General features: G+C 45.9%; 1 protein-coding gene across 1 annotated transcript in view; it reads left to right on the forward strand.

Moving 5' to 3' along the window:
• Positions 1-19,345, forward strand: part of si:ch211-210g13.5 (inactive phospholipase C-like protein 2) — a 146,875-nt gene that overhangs the window by 40,197 nt on the left and 87,333 nt on the right. The window contains exon 2 of the mRNA XM_039740650.1: positions 14,148-16,631. Within this exon, the coding sequence (XP_039596584.1) occupies positions 14,148-16,631 (2,484 nt within the window). The remainder of the gene's footprint in view (positions 1-14,147; positions 16,632-19,345) is intronic.

Here is a 19,345-nt window from a genome sequence, read left to right on the forward strand (position 1 = left end):
ACAAGGGTTGTGGGAGGAGGGTTATTATACTGGGAATCCTTTTAGATAACCCGAGACTCGTTCCGCTGACAGGGTAAAGTGAGGTCGGCATATTACCTCTGTCGTGGCCCCTCGTGTCTTAGCCAGACACCAGGCTTTTAGGCGACCACCGCTAGGAGAGACAGAGTTTAGTGTTCCTGCGGACAGCCACTCAGAAGTTTTTTGTTTTGCTTCTCACATCTGATTTTGTCTCCTTTTATGTGATTTTGTGCAGTCGAAATCTCTGGTCTGTTCGTTCAGCACTTTTGACCACCGACCGCGGTCCACTTCCCTGTGTGGGTCTGCGCTCTGCGTGTGATTCTGTGTCAGACAGGAAAGACGGCAGCTGTTCCCGCTGAAGCAGCGCTTCTCATGCGTGGGTTAGAAAAGGCTGTTGAACCCGGCAACCGGCGCAAACATTCACCCCGACCCCCCCTAAAATAATACAACTCTGTACAGGACGCCCACGTACTTTAATCCCACTGCCTACAGTCAGCCGCAGTATAGACTCTGTTAAAGGCGCTATAGAAGATAAGGACTGACAAAGCATTCAAAGAGGAAGTCTGGAGTGCGAGAAGGAGAAGGGGTTGTTTAAATGCCGTGTCTTTGGGATTGGGGTGTGGGGATTGGGTTAGATGAGCGAAGGGAAGGGTCCCGTCAGGTTTTTCATATGGAAGTCCACCCAACGGAAGAACGAAACGGAGATAAACAGAGGGAACGAGACCCACCTCACCGAGGGAAAGCAAAGGGACGGACGTTCTGTCACCGTATCGCCTCCCATTTGCCACGTCACCGCCCCCTTGATTCTTCTACAAGACACCGCTTGTTTGTAGATCTCGTACTCTGTGTGAACTTGGCGGCTAATCTTTGTGATAAATTACATTGACGCTCTAGGGCTGGATGTGAGAGGCTGGCAGACATGAACGGCACTATATAATACATACTGTAGATAGGTCCAGATAGACATGAAAGGCTCTATATAACACATAGATGGATCTAGACAGACATGAAAGGCGTTATATAATACATAGATCTAGATTATCATGAAAGACACTACAGGGTGGTCCAGATCTAATTATGCAGATCGTCTGGATGACTTTGATTTATGCGGGGACGATTCCAGTTCGGCGCAAAGACGATTCTTCATATCGCACACTTCTCGATGGTCCAGGATTTGTCGGGTGATTTTCTATGTAATAAACTTAATAAGTTATAGTGTAATTAAAATTGCATAATTAGATCTGGACCACCCTATATATAACATAAATAGATCTAGATAGACATGAAAGTCACTATAGAACACATTGATAGATCTGGATACGCATGAAAGGCACTATATAATACATAGATCAAGATAGACATGAAAGGCACTATATAATTGATCTAAAAATGAAAGACACTATGATAGATATGCATAGCATTATATGATAGACATATTGATATGAAAGGCACTATATAATAGATAGCACAAAATCACTTTTATTCAGCATTGTTTAATATCCAGGAATTTAATTTGGGAACTTTGGAGCTGCTTATAACAGAACACAACATCACACACAAATTCCATAATAAATGTAAGTTAACACAACTTCCATTATAAACAGTGCAAGTTATGAAGGAGATGCAGGGATGTAAAGTGTGTGTGTATGTATGGAGTCTATGGACAGAGACCCATATGTGCTTATGCATACACACATAGATAGATATAAAAGGCACTATATGATAGATATGAAAAGTGCAATAAGACAGATACAGTACATTCAGAAAATATTAAGACCCCCATCACTTTATGTCCACCTTATTTAGTTGTAGTTATAATTTTAAATGGATACATTTGTGAGTGGCATGGTGGCGCAGTGGGTAGCGCTGCTGCCTCACAGTTAGGAGAGCTGGGTTCACTTCCCAGGTCCTCCCTGCGTGGAGTTTGCGTGTTCTCCCCGTGTCCACATGGGTTTCCTCCCACAGTCCAAAGACATGCAGGTTAGGTGCATTGGTGATCTTAAATTGTCCCAAGTGTGTGCTTGGTGTGTGTGTGCCCTTTGATGGGCTGGCACCCTGCCCAGGGTTTGTTTCCTGCCTTGCACCCTGTGTTGGCTGGGATTGGCTCCAGCAGACCCCCGTGACCCTGTAGTTAGGATATAGCGGGTTGGATAATGGATGGATCCATTTGAAAGGTGCCGGTTGCCGGATCCATCAATCTACACTCAATAACCCATAATGTTAAAGTGAGAACCTGTTTACAGAAAGGCTTACAATTTCATTAAAAGTTAAAAACTGAAATCTCTCATTCTTACAGAATGCCCCTTTGGCAACAATTCCAGCTTTGAGTCTCCTTCTTAAGTCTCTGCAAGCTTTGCACACCTGGATTTGGGCAGCTGATGCCATTTTTCCAGGCAGAGCCCCTCAAGCTCCGTTAGACTGGATGAGAAGTGACTGTAAACCGCCATCTTCAGGTCCCTCCACACATGTTGTTCTATGGGGTTTAAGTCTGGGCCACTCCAGGACACTCAGAGACTCGTTCCAAAGCCACTCCAGCATTGTCTTGGTTTTCTTCAAGGACCTTTCAGTAGTTGGATGCATTCATCCTTCCCTCAATTCTGACCGTTCTCCTTGTCCCTGCACCACCATAGCATGGCACTATCACCACTATGCTTCACCGTGGGGATGGTATCAGGGAGTAGATGAACAGAGCCTGCTCTGGGTAAGCGATTTAGGGAAATGGATGGATGGTGCAACACGTAACAGCACTTGGCTGTTTTTCAGATTCAGAGACTTGGGAACTGCACGTATCACACATGGAGTCAAGTGAAACTGATGTGGCGGGCACTTTATAAATGCACCAATTATAATGAAATGCCAAAAACAGTAAACCATCCATTTGCAGATATGAAATGTGACTGGTCAGAATTATAACGGATGTTATTTGGGTGTTTGTACCTTGTCAACAGCCATGCCACCTGCCCTTCAGAACAGATCAACCACCTGTAGCTAAGCATGTTTGGGCCTTGCCGGTACTTGGATGGGAGGCCATCTTGGAAAAAATCTTGGATGGCTGCTGGAAGAAGTATTGGTGAGACCAGCAAGGGGAGCTTACCCTGTGGTCTGGGTGTGGATCCCAATGCCCCAGTCCAGTGATGGAGGACACTGTGCTGTGTATATGGCAACATTATCCAGATGCTCCAAGGTCCTGACTCTCTCTGGTCATTAAAGAACACTGGGCATCTTTTGAAAAGAGTAGGATGTATCAAGATCTTCTTCTTCTTCTTTCGGCTGCTCCCATTAGGGGTTGCCACAGCGGATCATCTTTTTCCAGATCTTCCTGTCCTCGTCATCTTGTTCTGTTACCCCAATCACCTGCATGTCCTCTCTCACCACATCCATACACCTTCTCTTAGGCCCTCCTCTGTTCCTCTTCCCTGGCAGTTATATCCTTCGTATCCTTCTCCCAATATATCCAGCATCTCTCCTCTGCACATGTCCAAACCAAGGCAATCTCAACTCTCTGACTTTGCCTCCCACCTGAGCTGACCCTCTAATGTCCTCATTTCTAATCATGACCATCCTCGTCACACCCAATGCCAATCTTAGCATCTTTAACTCTGCCACCTCCAGCTCTGTTTCCTGCTTTCTGGTCAATGCCACCGTCTCCAGCCCATATAACACAGCTGGTCTCACTATCGTCCTGTAGACCTTCCCTTTCACTCCTGCTGATACCCGTCTGTCACAAATCACTCCTGACACTCTTCTCCACCCTGCCTGCACTCTCTTCTTCACTTCTTTTCCACACTCCCATTACTCTGTACTGTTGATCCCAGGTATTTAAACTCATCCACCTTCGTCATCTCTACTCCTTTCATCCTCACCATTCCACTGACCTCCCTCTCATTCACACACATGTATTCTGTCTTGGTCCTACTGACCTTCATTCCTCTCCTCTCTAGAGCATATCTCCACCTCTCCAGGGTCTCCTCAACCTGCTCCCTACTATCGCTACAGAGCACAATGTCATCAGCAAACATCACAGTCCACGGGGAGTCCTGTCTAATCTCATCTACCAGCCTGTCCATCCCACTTGGAGATAAGAAAGGGCTCAGAGCAGATCCCTGATGTAATCCCACCTCCATCACTCCTACCGCAGACCTCACCACGGTCACACTCCCCTCGTTCATATCCTGTACAACTCTTACGTACTTCTCTGCCACTCCCGACTTCCTCATACAATACCAGAATTCCTCTCGAGGTCCCCTGTCATTTGCTTTCTCCAGGTCCACAAAGACGCAATGCAACTCCTTCTGGCCTTCTCTCTACTTCTCCATCATACATCCTCAGAGCAAACATTCATCTGTGGTGCTCTTTCTTGGCATGAAACCATACTGCTGCTCACTAATCATCACCTCACTTCTTAACTGAGCTTCCACTACTCTTTCCCATAACTTCATGCTGTGGCTCATCAATTTTATCCCCTGTAGTTACTGCAGTCCTGCACATCCCCTTATTCTTAAATATCGGCCCACCAGTACACTTCTTCTCCACTGCTCAGGCATCCTCTCACTTTCCAAGATTCCATTAAACAATCTGGTTAAAAACTCCACTGCCATCTCTCCTAAACACCTCCATGCTTCCACAGGCATGTCATCTGGACCAATGGCCTTTCCATTTTCATCCTCTTCATAGCTGTCCTTACTTCCTCCTTGCTAATCTGTTGCTCTTCCTGATTCACTATCTCCACATCATCCAACCTCTCTCTCTCGTTCTCTTCATTCATCAGCCTCTCGAAGTACTCTTTCCATCTGCTCAACACACTCTCCTCTCTTGTGAGTATGTTTCCATCTTTATCCTTTATCACCCTAACCTTCCCAGCTCGGTCCCTCTGTCTAGCCTACCGGTCCTTTTCTCCCTCCTTAGTGTCCAACCTCTCATACAACGCATCATACGCTTTTTCTTTAGCCTTCGCCACCTCTCTCTTCACTCTGCGCCTTATCTCCTTGTACTCTTGTCTACTTTCTGCATCTCTCTGACTATCCCACTTCTTCTTTGCCATCCTCTTCCTCTGTATACTCTCCTGTATTTCCCATTCCACCACCAGGTTTCCTTTTCCTCCTTCCTCTGCCAGATGTCACACAAGCACCCTTCTTGCTGTCACCCTTACCACATCTGCAGTAGTTTCCAAGCTGTCTGGTAACTCTTCACTGCCACCCAGTGCCTGTCTCACCTCCTCCCTAAACTCAACCTTGCAGTCTTCCTTTATCAACTTCCACCATTTCATCCTTGGCTCTGCCCTCACTCTCTTCCTCTTCTTGATCTCTAACTTCATCCTACAGACCACCATCCTATGCTGCTTAACTACACTTTCCCCTGCCACCACTTTGCAGTCTTCAATCTCCTTCAGATCAACTCTTCTGCATAGGATGTAATCTACCTGTGTGCATCTTCCTCCACTCTTGTACGTCACCCTATGTTCCTCCCTCTTCTTAAAATACGTATTCACCACAGCCATGTCCATCCTTTTGGCAAAATCCACTATCCTCTGACATTCTTCATTCCTCTACTTGACACCATACCTACCCATCACCTCCTCATCTCCACTGTTCCCTTCACCAACATGCCCAATGAAATCCGCTCCAATCACCACTTTCTGTCCCTTGGGTACACTGTTCATCACTTCATCCAACTCACTCCAAAAATCTTCTTTCTCACCCATTGCACACCCAACTTGTGGTGCATATGCACTGACATCATTCATCAGCACACCTCCAATTTCCAGGTTCATAACCATTACACTGCCTGACACTCTTTTCACCTCCATAACACTCTTGACATACTGCTCCTTCAGAATGACTCCTACCCCATTTCTCATCCCATCCACACCAAGATAAAACAATCTGAATCCACCTCCGATCCCCCTGGCCTTGCTCCCCTTCCATTTAGGCTCTTGCACTCACTATATATCAACTGTCCTTCTCTCCATCATCTCTGCTATCTCTCTCCCCTTACCAGTCGTACTGCCCACATTCAAAGTTCCTACCCTCAGCTCCGCTCTCTTTACCTTCCTCCTCACGCATCTCCCCCCTCTTCTTCTACTTCTTCTTCTTTGGCCAACAGTATATCCTGGCTAATTTGCGTATCACACAGCCTTGTCCATCTTTGGCCGCCTAATCCCCTCTGACTATCTCTCACTTCTTCACCACTTAACAGCTAATGTATAGGTGAGCAGACTGGCACATTAATGGCTGCCATTTCTGCTTCCAAATGAGTACTGCACATTAGTGGTGGTTGAGGTGTCTCCCCCCCTCTCTATGTAAAACACATTGAGTTGCAACAAAAGCACTATATGAATGTAATTAATTATTATTATTTGCCATTGCCTTGTTTCCTCGCGAGTATCACGAGAAGATCGGCAGACGGTTTATTTTCACCATTTGTAAGTGGAATTAAATTAGAATTAAAACTAGATCTGCATATCAAACAAACAAATTTATCACCCCATTTAAGTTGTGATGACTGGACCTATAGACAATTTTTTAAAATGATTTTATTAAATGGATAGATATTTAACAGCGGGGCAGGTTTTAGGATGTCTGACGGGTGGTCAGGGTCAGGTCTACAATACAGGCAAGCTAAGCCGTTTTTGGGCAATCCGCGGCTGATCTACCCTTGTGGGTGAGCGCACATATGACTGCGTGCCGAAATCACCAAAGGTGACATCCCGATCTTAGATAATGACATCCGCGTACGACATCGCGCGACACCTCAAAGTCGATTACCCCACCCGACCCCATCGATCAGCGATCTGCAATAACACGAACAGCTCTCGCCTTCTGTGGTTTGGGCGCGACATTTTCACTTTCGCCTAGGGCACCAAAAAAGCTTGAGCCGGTGTTCTGACGATGTGTCCTGCCTTGTCCAAATATGATAGACATGCAAATATGCACGTCTAAAAGTCAAAACGTCGAAATGAACAAAAGATTTTTATGGAATTACTCACCATCAGCCAACATTTTTTTTCTGAGGTTGCAAAACCAATCATGTTCGGCTTACAATCAAAATCCTGGACAAGAACACTGAGATTAAAATGGGAAACGCATTGGAACCGTTTGTTCCTAATGGCTTAAACGACAAATCGTAATGGTAGATAAGTCAATTTTAATTAATTTAATTACATTTATTTATTTAAATAACGTATTTATTGACTGATGTTTTAGAATAAATGTATACTGCGCCTGCGCAGAACAGCTTTGCTGTTTCGATACGTTGCGTGGTTCGATAGAACACCTGGAACTGTCGAAGAGCCGGACTGGGGTATACTGTACGTGCGTTTTTAACTTTTAATCTTTGTTATTCTGATGACAAATGGCTGGGTGTCTTGTTGTGTCTCCGTATCTCTGCTGACCTGATTAATTTCTTACCTTGGTGGCTGTGTGCGCGAGCGCAAGCGCGCAGCTTTGAGTCTTGCCTTATAACTGTCGTTGCGTGTCACTAAAGACACCTCAGAACCGCTCGTGGCTTCTCATAATTGAATTTCATCTCTGCAGGAAACCGCACGGGGTAGCGAGGGGGCGGGGCCGGACTACCTAGGCGCCTCTTTTCCCGCTCATTTCGGTAATTGGATTTAACTGAAGGAAACCCAATTAGACGGCTCTGCCTCTCGAGCTCTCCAGACACTCGAACAGCCAGCTCGGCGCTCGCTATCGGGGACACAGGAGGGCCCGCGTCGCCTTTATTGGGCAATTAAATGCGAGTGGCTTATGTGACTTGGGCCAGGTGGAACTCTGCTGCTGGTGGCCTCAGTTTGTCTTCTCTAAAATGTAATGATGCGGCATTGCTGTTACTTTAGATTGTCTTCCCTCTCTGTCAGACCCATTCTATCGATTGGTTGATCATTGTCGAGTTGAACTGCCGTAGCACAAATCGATATGTTTGTGTATATACGCAAGTTATACACGCAGATTAGCGTTTGAAGTCGAATACAATAATTATGTCGAAATCCCCCTTGGAGTATTTTGATGTCAGGGTGGGGGGTGAGGGAAATAGTGGTTCCCAATGGGGTCCGAGTGGGCTGATATGCATACACTGTTTTCTTGTAAAGCACGTCAGAAGTGCCGGTACTCCTAAGCCAATTGGAAATGTCGCTACAGAGTGCATATGAGCCCACTTCAAGGATTTCACGTGGATAGGAAGCCCACGTTGCAACTGACTAAAATGTAGGTCTATATCTGTTAGCTACGTATATGCGTTGAAGTGAATAGGTGCAAACAGGGCTTGAAGTGAGCCAGTAAGCACCAGTATGGAGTACTGTCAGTGCACCGTTACATGGCGCACACCACTAAAGATATTTTTTTAAAGAATATCTATATTGAACCTTTCATAGTACGTGCTTTTAAAAACGTTATATTTTGTAGAGTCTTCCATTTGAGTTTCACGTAGAAATGAGTTCAGACTTGTCATTTCGTGAATACTCTGGTGGTATGTTTTTCATCCTTTACGATTAATATCCGAATCGCCTACATTGGTGTTTCAATACCGCAGGACTCCCGTGAACAGCCAGAGTTAGATCATCTCCAAGGTGCGCTGTAGCTCACTACTCGGCTTCACGACGCTCTTCTTTTTCTTTCTCTCCTCGCCTCCTTCCACACAACTGAGGACGGGAGCAAACACGAGGCAGCCCGATTACAGCTTGCAGTTTGAACAACAAGCCTCTTCAGAAGTGCAAAGAACATTCCGTTGTATAAACTGTTCTCATAAAAATGCATGAAGTCATCTCCAGTGGAAAAACCAGAAGTGGCGACCGCCGGCACGTGAGAGACGGAGTGCCAGTGACGGGCACGTGCAGCAGCCGTCAAGAAGACCAAAATCAGCGCATTCATCAGACAAGCGGGACGTGCGCAGAGCGCCTTTACTGTGCACTCGTTAGACAAATGTATTGATCTTTAGTTTATATAGCGCTTTTCATGAGAAAAATCACATTTTACATCACATTTTCCTTTAAAGCTCATTTCATAGTAAGCAACACTTTACAATGAGTAAACTCACACCATATATCTTTAGTGTGAATCCTATGATTGTCAGCATCCAGCATCTTGTCTTTTGTTAGCACTCACGGAAATCCATCTATCCATCCTTCCATTTTCCAAACCCGTTTATCCAAAGCAGGACTGCGCAGAAGCTGGAGCCGAACCCAGCAAGCACTGGCCGCAGGGCAAGAATAATATCCTTGTTGCGAGGCTGCAAGTTTTTTTATATGACACATTTTATTGTAAGCAATGTATAGCCAACCGGCCTTTTTATTTAGCGTCTTTTACTGTGAGCACTCTGTAACCAGATCGATTTGTAAATAGTGTTTTTTGAGAGTACTGTAAGTTGCTTTTTCAATTTTTTAGACAAAACCTGGTAGGCAGTGCGTTTTGGGAACACTCTTCAGCCGGTAGTTTTATATTGTGCCTTTTGTTGTAAATACTGTATAACAATCGATTCTATTTATATAGCGTCTTTTGCTGTAGTACTGTATATGCAATATTCATCCATTATCCAACCCGCTATATCCTAACTACAGGGTCACGAGGGTCTTCTGGAGCCAATCCGAGCCAACATAGGGCGCATGGCAGGAAACAAACCCCGGGCAGGGCGCCAGCCCACCGCAGGGCGCGCGCGTGCGCGCGCACACACACACACACCAAGCACACGCTAGGGACAATTTAGGATCGCCAATACACCTAACCTGCATGCCTTTGGACTGTGGGAGGAAACCCATGCAGACACGGGGAGAACATGCAAACTTCACGCAGGGAGGACCCGGGAAGCGAATATATGCAATACAATAATTTTAAATAAACAAGTGACCCTTTCATGCTGTGTGTTTTAGGGACACTGTACATCCACTCATGTTATATAGCGCCTTTTTTTTGTAGGCGCTGTATAAACAGTTGACTTTCGTAGACAGTGTTTTCTGGAACAATCTACAGCCAGTCGTTTTACATAGCGTATTTTGTTGTAATAATTGCATAAATAGTTGAGTTTGCTAATGAGGTGTTTTTTTTGACACTCTGCAGCCTGTCATTTTCTACAGCGGTTGTTATTGTGAGCACTGCACAGTTTATAATACATTTTTTATGTAATCCTTTTATTGTGACCACTGCACAGACAGCCTTTTTATATACAGTAGTGGCTTTTTGTAGTGAGCACAAACACGATCTGTTTTTTATAGTCTCACTTTTATTGTAAGCACCGTATAGCCAATTCGATTTTGATAGGTCCCTTTTACAGTATAGCTGTTATTTTATATTGCGCCTTTTAATGAGATCAGAGTGATTACTACTAGGAACATCACTAAATGCGAAACTGGATGGACTTGGAGAGGAAGGGTCTCAGGCCCCTAGAGTGAATACTACCCTGAAAGGATCATTTGTGAAATCCTGGACGATGATCTCTGAAATATTCCACATTGACCACTCGTATTATGTTGATTAAAACTACATTTAAAAATAAAGAAACTGAAGTATTTTCTTTCGCATGTTCAGTTGCGCACCGCCCTGCCGAATTCCCCCTAAATGATCAGTCGTGAGCCGCCCCGGATGCCCCGACAATTCGCGTTGCGACTCTCGTTTTGTGCTACAAAGGAGCGCCGGCCGCAGTTCACTCGCGGCTTCTTTGTTTCGCCGCCCCGCCGACCTCTGAATTTTCCTTTTTTATTTTTATTTTTTTTCCGTGGCTGCTGAAAGCTCTGGTATGAGTCACGTCCGTCACGTGACTCGGTCCGCTCCAGAAAACTAAAAAACAAAATAAGAACTCAAGCGGCCATCCAGACACGCAGCGCCGCCTCGCTTGAAGTTTGGCGCTGGCACAGCTCGCCCCACAAAACCCAAATGTTGGCTGAACGTCGGCCTGGGCAGAACTTTTTGTACTATACAGTGTGCCAAGTAGTCAGCTTGCGCTTTTGGAATTTAAAAGAGAGGTTCTGGACTGTGACCGAACTAAATGCCCGATCCAAGCGTCGACTGCTTTGCTTAATTTTCGGAAGAAGCAGCCAATATGCCCGTCTACGTCAGGATCTTTTCTTCAGCAGGAGGATTAGAAGAGCTTGTTTTTCATTTTGCTTCTCCCCCGCATGTCTTTCTTGATTTATCAAGCTGATTGCCAGTAAAATCTGGAGATGTTCCACACACGACAATCCACAGCTTTGTTTTCCAAATTGGGATGAGCACATTGCGTTAGTTCTTTCTAATTACCGAGGCTCTGTTTGCCCACGTGCCAGACGATGTGGCTTAGCGGTTTAGGGGTCGATGCGGCAGGCTTCTTATATGCTTGTCTCCATGCGTGAACCTCAAAACGTTTGGGGTTTTAAATGTTTATATTTACAGCGCCTTCAGAAATCAAAACATAGGAATCTTGACTACATATAGCGCCTTTCAGGGTTAGCGCTTTCCCAGGCTGTCCTTTATGTAGTTATACAGATGATGTATGAAGGTTAAGAAGGTTAATCAAACTGTATATGGATCAAAAGATGGATAAATACATTTTTTTATATAGCGTCTTTCAAGGAAACGCAAAGTGTTCATTCAGGCAAGTACAATTGGTATACAGTGCCTTTAGAAAGTTTTCAGGCCCCTTCAACTGTTATACATTTTGGCCTGTTGCAACCTAAAATCATTTAAATTAATTTATTCCGTCATCAAGCAACACTCAACACCCCTAGAATGACAAAGCGGAAACAGGATTTTAGAAATTTATAAAAAATAATAATAAATAAAGCTTCAATATTGATACAGTTACTTAATCTTTTTTAATTCAGTAGTCCCTTTGGCAGCCATTCCAGTCGGGAGTCTTCTTAGGTCTGACGCCATAAACTTCACACACCTGCATTCTGGGGACTTTCTGCCCTTCTTCTCTGCAGATCCTCTCAATCCGTCAGGTTGGACTGAGACCCTCAGTGGACATCTATGTCTCCAGGAATGTTTGATTTTCTAATCCAGGCTCTGACTGGACCACTCAGGATCATTCGTGAGGAGTTTTATTTTAACATTATTGCTTCATGTGAGTGTGTGTATAGTGGGTGAGGCAGTCACCTGTTTACTCCTACCTGTGCTTTATAATTTCAAAAACAGACCTTCATTTATCAAGCGTCTCGCTATAGCTCCTGGGGGCTGCATTATAAGTCTGACTAGGACGAGAATTTGTCCCACGCCGGAGTAGGACGTGAGAAGCGGTTTACACCAAATCCTACCGAGGAGCAGAAGTTTGCGTTTGAGACCGAATGACGTCACGATTTTATGGCACCCCTTGCTGGAAATTGATACTCCATGACGACGTTTTGTAGTTTTTCACTGAGATGATGATGAAGATGACTGATGATGATAATAATAATAATAATAATAATTAATGAATAAGAAGGAAAACGCAGCAAGGAAGGATATTGTGCTAAACTGCACGGAATTATTGCCATTTCGCAACCAGAATAATACTGTAAGGGACACCAAGATGGAAACAGTGTCACAGACACAACCAATGAAAGTTAAATCCGACAACTGGCATTTTCATTTAGCGATGAATGATCCACAGCAGCCATGTTCGCTGTTATGTCACATACGGTAAACGCCTCGTAAAGTAACATTTACTAAAACAAGCCACGGCTATTCCAGCGCGGTTACTGAAGTCACGTTCACTCTTTCGGTGTTCCCGATCTGCCATTACTCTCTCCGTGATCCGCACTTGTTTTCTCCAATACCTGCCTTCTTGAACATCCCCGGGCTTATAAAGTCTAACGCAGATATTCCAGGGGTTTGTAGAGTGCAGAGCTCAGTGCGCCTCTTTGACATTCAGCTGTCAATCACTAATCTAGCCCCGCCTATCTTCAGGTTGATAGGCTGGCGACTACACAGCAGTACGTATCCGTGACCGCCTGACAGCGTTTGCGATTCTCATTTGTGTGCTCATCCAAAACTGGTGCGTTAATCTTTATGTGCGATCTTATTTGAGTGGATGCAGCCTGCCTGCTTTAACATCGCCTCATTTGGCGCGCTGGACATTCATAGTTTGGTGGTAGCTGTCCCTCAGAAGGACTGTTGGTTTTTTCTCTGGTTCCACGTGCTGCCAGCTGCTTCATCCCAGTGCCCACCTATGCACACCGCCAGCCCCGACTCGCTTCACCCACCCAGGCTCGGAGGCAGCCCATCTGCCACACTTTTCCCACCTCCAAGAGCTAACCCAAGGCCAGGGTCCAAACCCCAAGGCTCCTCAGCAGTCATGTACCCACGCAATTGGACTTTTGTAGTGAGGATCGCATCTTAAAGTGCTGTATCTGCTCCCCTTGTTAGGAGCTGTTTTTAATGGCTGGCTTTTCTAGGTAGCTCTGCACCTTCTGACAGTCCTCAGCCACCTGGGGAACTTGTTCGGACATTCACATGACCTCAAATGTACTGCAATCATGATTTTGCTTTGGGTGTCAAAGACAGAAATGGAGAAATACTGTAGTTCATTGTCCAAGACAAGTACAGAAGTTCAACGTGAAATCGATGGCATAAAATACGGATTACCTACCGACCCCAGAAGCCTAACAGCTGCAAAATACATTGTAGAATAGTAAAGAATTAGAAATGTGGATCTTTATGTGAGGTTCTGCTCATTACCAAAAAGCCTGAACCCTAGGATGGGTGCTTCGAGAATGGAACTGAAGTTCAAGGAATCTGAGGATTCCTTATTGACCTCTCGTCACTGTGGCATGTGCACCATCCTCATTGCTCGATGCCCGTCTTTACAGAGGTCAGTCCCTACAGAAACTCTCCCGGTCAGCTTTAGACTTGTCGATGTTTATAACTGGTGCCTCTCGTGGTGGTACTATTGTTCACTCAGGTCAGCTCCCCATCACTTTGTGGGTTGCATTGAGCACTTGTTTCAATAAGTTGGCTATGGTGTAGTGACGGCTCTCTGGTATGAAGTCCACCACATTGATGTGTGAACTGTGTGTCTGGCTTGTTAGCTCTCTTTAACTGAACATGTTAAACTCGAGATCGTTCATCGATATTAGGGGCGATACACGGCTGGACCGGCGTGGGTGACCTCATGAGTTTCAGTCAGGGGATTGCAGTACAGCATGGTCCGATGTGCCACCTTAACCCCAATCTCTTTTCTGATTGCAGGACGGCTCACGGCAGAAGCAGGCGCGGAAGAAGACTGTCTCCTTCAGCACGATGCCCAACGATCGCAAGATGAACAGCACTGCCGCCTGCCTGTCCTTCATGATGGAGGGCTGCGAGATGAAGAAAGTGCGCTCCAACTCCAGGATGTACAACCGCTTCTTCATCCTCGACTCGGACATGCGCTGCCTCCGGTGGGAGCCCTCCAAAAAAGATTCGGAGAAAGCAAAGCTGGAGATCAAAGCAATTAAAGAGGTGCGGCTGGGCAAGAAGACCCCGGTTCTCCGCAGCAATGGGCTTTCGGACCAGTTTCCGGAGGAGTGCGCCTTCTCCATTATCTATGGGGAGAACTACGAATCCTTGGACCTTGTGGCAAGCTCGACTGATGTGGTGAACACGTGGGTCATGGGTCTGCGGTACCTCGTCTCCTATGGAAGGCACCCCGTGGACGTCATCGAAGCCAATCAGACTAGCCTGAGGACCTCCTGGATTTCCTCAGTCTTTGAACTCGCTGACATGGATAAGGAAGGTCAGATCCCACTGAGTCGGGCCGTTCACATCATCAAGAGTCTCAACCCTGGAATGAAGGCTTCAAGGATCGAGCTGAAGTTTAAGGAAATCCAGAAACCAAAGGAGCTCTACTCGGAAGGCATCACCATCGAAGTCTTCACTGAAATCTACTGTGAGCTCTGTACTCGGCCAGAAATATTCTTCCTCCTGGTCCAGTTTTCAAGTAATAAGGAGTACCTGGACTGCAAAGATCTCATGATGTTCTTAGAGGTGGAACAGGGAATGGAAGGGGTGACAGAGGACATGTGTCTACAGATCATTAGAAGGTACGAGCCTTCCCAGGAAGGCAAGGCCCGGGCTTATCTCTCCATTGATGGCTTCAACCACTACCTGCTCTCTCCGGAGTGCCACATCTTTGATCCAGCTCATAAGTTCATCTGCCAGGACATGACCCAACCCCTATCTCATTATTACATCAATTCTTCCCACAACGCTTGCCTTTTGGAAGACCATTTTTGGGGCTCCTCAGACATCGGTGGCTACATCCGGGCTCTAAAGATGGGCTGCCGCAGTTTGGAGTTGGTGGTGTGGGATGGACCAGACAACGAGCCCTTGATTTATGTTGGCCGTTCGGTTTTGTCACAGGTCGCCTTCTGCAAGGTGATAGATGTCATCAACCAATACGCCTTCGAGGCCTCCGAGTTCCCTTTGATCCTCTGCTTGGTGACCCACTGCTCGGTCCAACAACAGAAAATCATGGCTCAGCATCTTAAGAAAATCCTTGGAGATAAGCTATATGTGGTCCCCCCAGATCCTGAGGAGAATTTTCTGCCTTCTCCAGAGTATCTCAAGGGAAAGATCTTACTCCGGGGAAAGAAACTGCCATCGAGTTACCCCGATTCGGAAGGAGATGTCACCGATGAAGAGGAGGGCGTGGAGATTGCCAGGCGCCTGGGAGAGCAGGACAGTGACCAGGTGAATGGCATCAGCTTGAAGAGGCTCCGGCTCTGTAAGGAACTTTCTGACCTGGTGTCGTTATGCAAGACTGTCCAGTTCAAGGACTTTGAGACCTCAAAGCGTAACCAAAAATTCTGGGAGATCTGCTCTTTTAATGAAGTGCAGGCAAACCAACTTGCCAACGAGAGCCCAGAGGACTTTGTCAGCTACAATAAGAGGTTCCTGTCCAGGGTCTTCCCCAGCTCCCTGAGAATCGATGCCAGCAATATGAACCCCCAGGACTTTTGGAAGTGTGGGTGTCAAATGGTAGCTATGAACTACCAGACGCCCGGCTTGATGATGGACCTCAATATCGGTTGGTTCCGGCAAAATGGGAACTGTGGCTATGTGCTGCGCCCGGCCATCATGCGAGAGCATGTTTCCTACTTCAGCGCCAATGCCAAGGATTCCTTGCCGGGAGTCTCTGCTCAGCTGCTCCAGATCAAGATTATCAGCGGCCAAAATTTGCCCAAACCCAAAGGGTCTGGTGCCAAGGGTGACGTTGTGGAGCCTTATGTCTATGTGGAGATCCACGGCATTCCTGCCGACTGCGCTGAGCAGAGGACAAAAACCTCCTCCCAGATCGGAGACAACCCGTCCTTTGATGAGACCTTTGAGTTTCAGATCAACCTTCCCGAGCTCGCAGTCTTGCGCTTTGTAGTACTGGATGATGACTACATCGGTGATGAGTTCATCGCACAGTACACCATCCCGTTTGAATGTCTGCAGCCTGGTTACCGACATGTGCCCCTCCAGTCACTGAGCGGGGAGTTCCTGCCCAACGCCACTCTGTTTGTGCACATCGCCATCACCAACCGGCGCGGCGGGGGCAAAGTTCAAAAGCGAGGCATCTCGGTGAGGAAGACGAGGAGGAAGGAGTACACGTCAATGAAGGCTACGGGCATCAAGGCGATTGATGAGGTCTTCAGAGGGGCCACCTCACCTCTGCGGGAAGCTGCTGACCTCCGCGAAAATATGCAGGTGGGTTTTGTTTGGTCCAGTTGTGGTCTCCGATTCAGTGGGGTGGAGGCCTGGGGCATGCGTCATTGATGGGGCTTTCTATTAGTGGATGACGGGTGGGGTGCCCACTTGTACCTTCTTTTGTTTGAGAACTTGGACATTATTATTCAAGGGTGGTCTGCAAGCTTGAGAACAAAGCCCCTCCCCACACCGAATATGACATTTGGAAATCCTGATGAAATGTGGATGGTGCTTGGCAGGGGTACCAGTGATTCCTGGCACTATAGACTGCAGGCTCCACGTGGATGCCTGCTGGCATCATTTTTACATTTTTATCAAAGAAGTGATACAGAGTAACGGAGATTGAGGAAGAGAGGTGAAGAAGAGTGTGCAGGAAGGGTGGAGAAGAGTGTCAGGAGTGATTTGTGACAGACGGGTATCAGCAACAGCGAAAGGGAAGGTCTACAGGACGGTAGTGAGACCAGCTATGTTATATGGGCTGGAGACGGTGGCACTGACCAGAAAGCTGGAGGTGGCAGAGTTAAAGATGTTAAGATTTGCATTGGGGGTGACGAGGATGGACAGGATTAGAAATGAGGACATTATAGGGATCAGGTCAGGTGGAAGACAAAGTCAGAGAGGTGAGATTGTGCTGGTTTGGACATGTGCAGAGGAGAGATGAAGGGTATATTGGGAGAAGGATGTTAAGGATAGAGCTGCCAGGGAAGAGGAAAAGAGGAAGGCCTAAGAGAAGGTTTATGGATGTAGTGAGAGAGGATATGTAGGTGATGAGGGTGACAGAGCAAGATGATGAGGATAGAAAGATATGGAAGAAGATGCTGCGCTGTGGCGACCCCTAACTGGAGCAGCTGAAAGACAAAGAAGAAGTCAAAGAAGTGATTAGAAGTAATGAATCTGAGAAAGGCAAACATGGACGATGGGGTGAGAGGGTCCAACCGAATGGACATTAAGGGCCTGGTCTTTGCCTTGATGTTCGATTGCAAGCTGTAGTTCTGATGTTCTTTATGACTTGTCTTCTTGGCATGCTGGTCATATTTGTGTAGTCCCTTCCCAATTGTAGACGCCTGCTCTTTAACACCAAGAGCTACCTGCATATCCCGGGATGAAGCTTTGGAATTCTTGGAGACGTCTTTTAGTATCAAACAGTCAGCTCTTAGGCTGAACTTGCTGGGCCGGTGAGCCCTGGACAACTTAGCAGTTGTTTGAAATCTACGCCACTTGTAGATGATTCTCCTTACAGTGGAGTGACTGATGTGAAATAATTTGGCCATCTTTTTAAATCCCTTGCCAGACGTCCCTCCTAGGCATCCACAGCCTTCTCCCTGGGGGTCTTGGAGAGGTCTTTAGATCTTGGCATGAAGACACCAAACACGTCAGTAGCAAAGAGAACAGCAGACAGACCCTCAGTATCTGTGGTTTAAATGTGACAGCCAGGTCCACCTGCAGACTCCCTGCTAATCGTTGACACCTCATTCTAATCTGATGGAGCTGAAGTGGTGATTAATGGAGGGGAAGACTAACTTTTTCTTGGGGACAATTTTTTTACTCATTTAGATTATGAAAATGAATTTGCCGTGTCAGTTTGATGTGTCATTTGTTCAAGTGTCTCACTTTTATCTCTTGGCACTGTTTGTATGAAGATTGAATATTTACCTTCTCTTGTTGAAAAGGTCAACAGTTTCCATGAGGCGTACTTTACTTTTTCACATGCCGGTAAACAGAGATGTTCTGTCATGTATGTGGAGATAAATGAATTATAAAGTGTCCCCTGAGGGTCTGGTAAAGGAGGGAAGACCTGTCAGGGCTATATAGCATCCAAACCCGTGTGGTATAGTGGACTGTTGGTGACTGGAGTTAATGACACCTAAGGAAAAATACAATGACAGGCTAATGTCACCGTGGCCACACGTGACGTCTTGTTCCTTTGAGAAAAAAATGGCTCCATTTTGTAAGTTTTCTTTTGCTTGTGGGATAGACGGGCACTACAGTATTCCACCTTCACCTGTGTGTTGTCTTAATGAGTGCAAACTGGCAAGGCATAGTAAACCTAAGTAGAGTGGGCACCTGCTGTATTGTATGTTATCCTGGAATTAAGCTGGCATAGCTGGTGGCCATCTTTATTGTGATGTGGGAGCTAAGTTAGATAAAGAGTTCCATTTATATTGCGCTTTTCTAGACACTCCCAGTGCTTTACATAGACGGTCCATGCACCATTTGTTGGAATTACAAATCAAATGAAATTCATTTGTCTCTGTTATATGCCATTTGGAATGGGATTTGTAAAACCAGTGTTTCTGATGCAGCATTTGTTGGAATGACAAATACAGTGTTTTTCATTACTATAAATATTTGTGATGTGCCATCTGTTGGAATGACAGAGACATAGCAACAGGGAAGACACACGGACACTTAATCCTTTTATTAGATAAACATCATAAACATTTGTTGTAATAAAATGCATTGCATCGTACGCCATCTGTTGGAATGATAAATGCAATGCCTGTGTCTATTATATGCCATTTGATATGGAATTTGTTATATGTAGTGTTAATGTTTGTGATGCGCCATCTGTTGGAATGACAGAGACATAGCAACAGGGCAGACACACAGACAGTCAATCCTTTTATTATGGTGGACTAGCTCTAATAGCCATCTAAGACGGGTTGAAATCTAAATAATCAAATATAGTCCTTAGCCTTAATGTTTGCTGTGCA

Source organism: Polypterus senegalus, chromosome 17, assembly GCF_016835505.1.
Source record: "Polypterus senegalus isolate Bchr_013 chromosome 17, ASM1683550v1, whole genome shotgun sequence".
Taxonomy (NCBI): Eukaryota; Metazoa; Chordata; class Cladistia; order Polypteriformes; family Polypteridae; genus Polypterus; species Polypterus senegalus.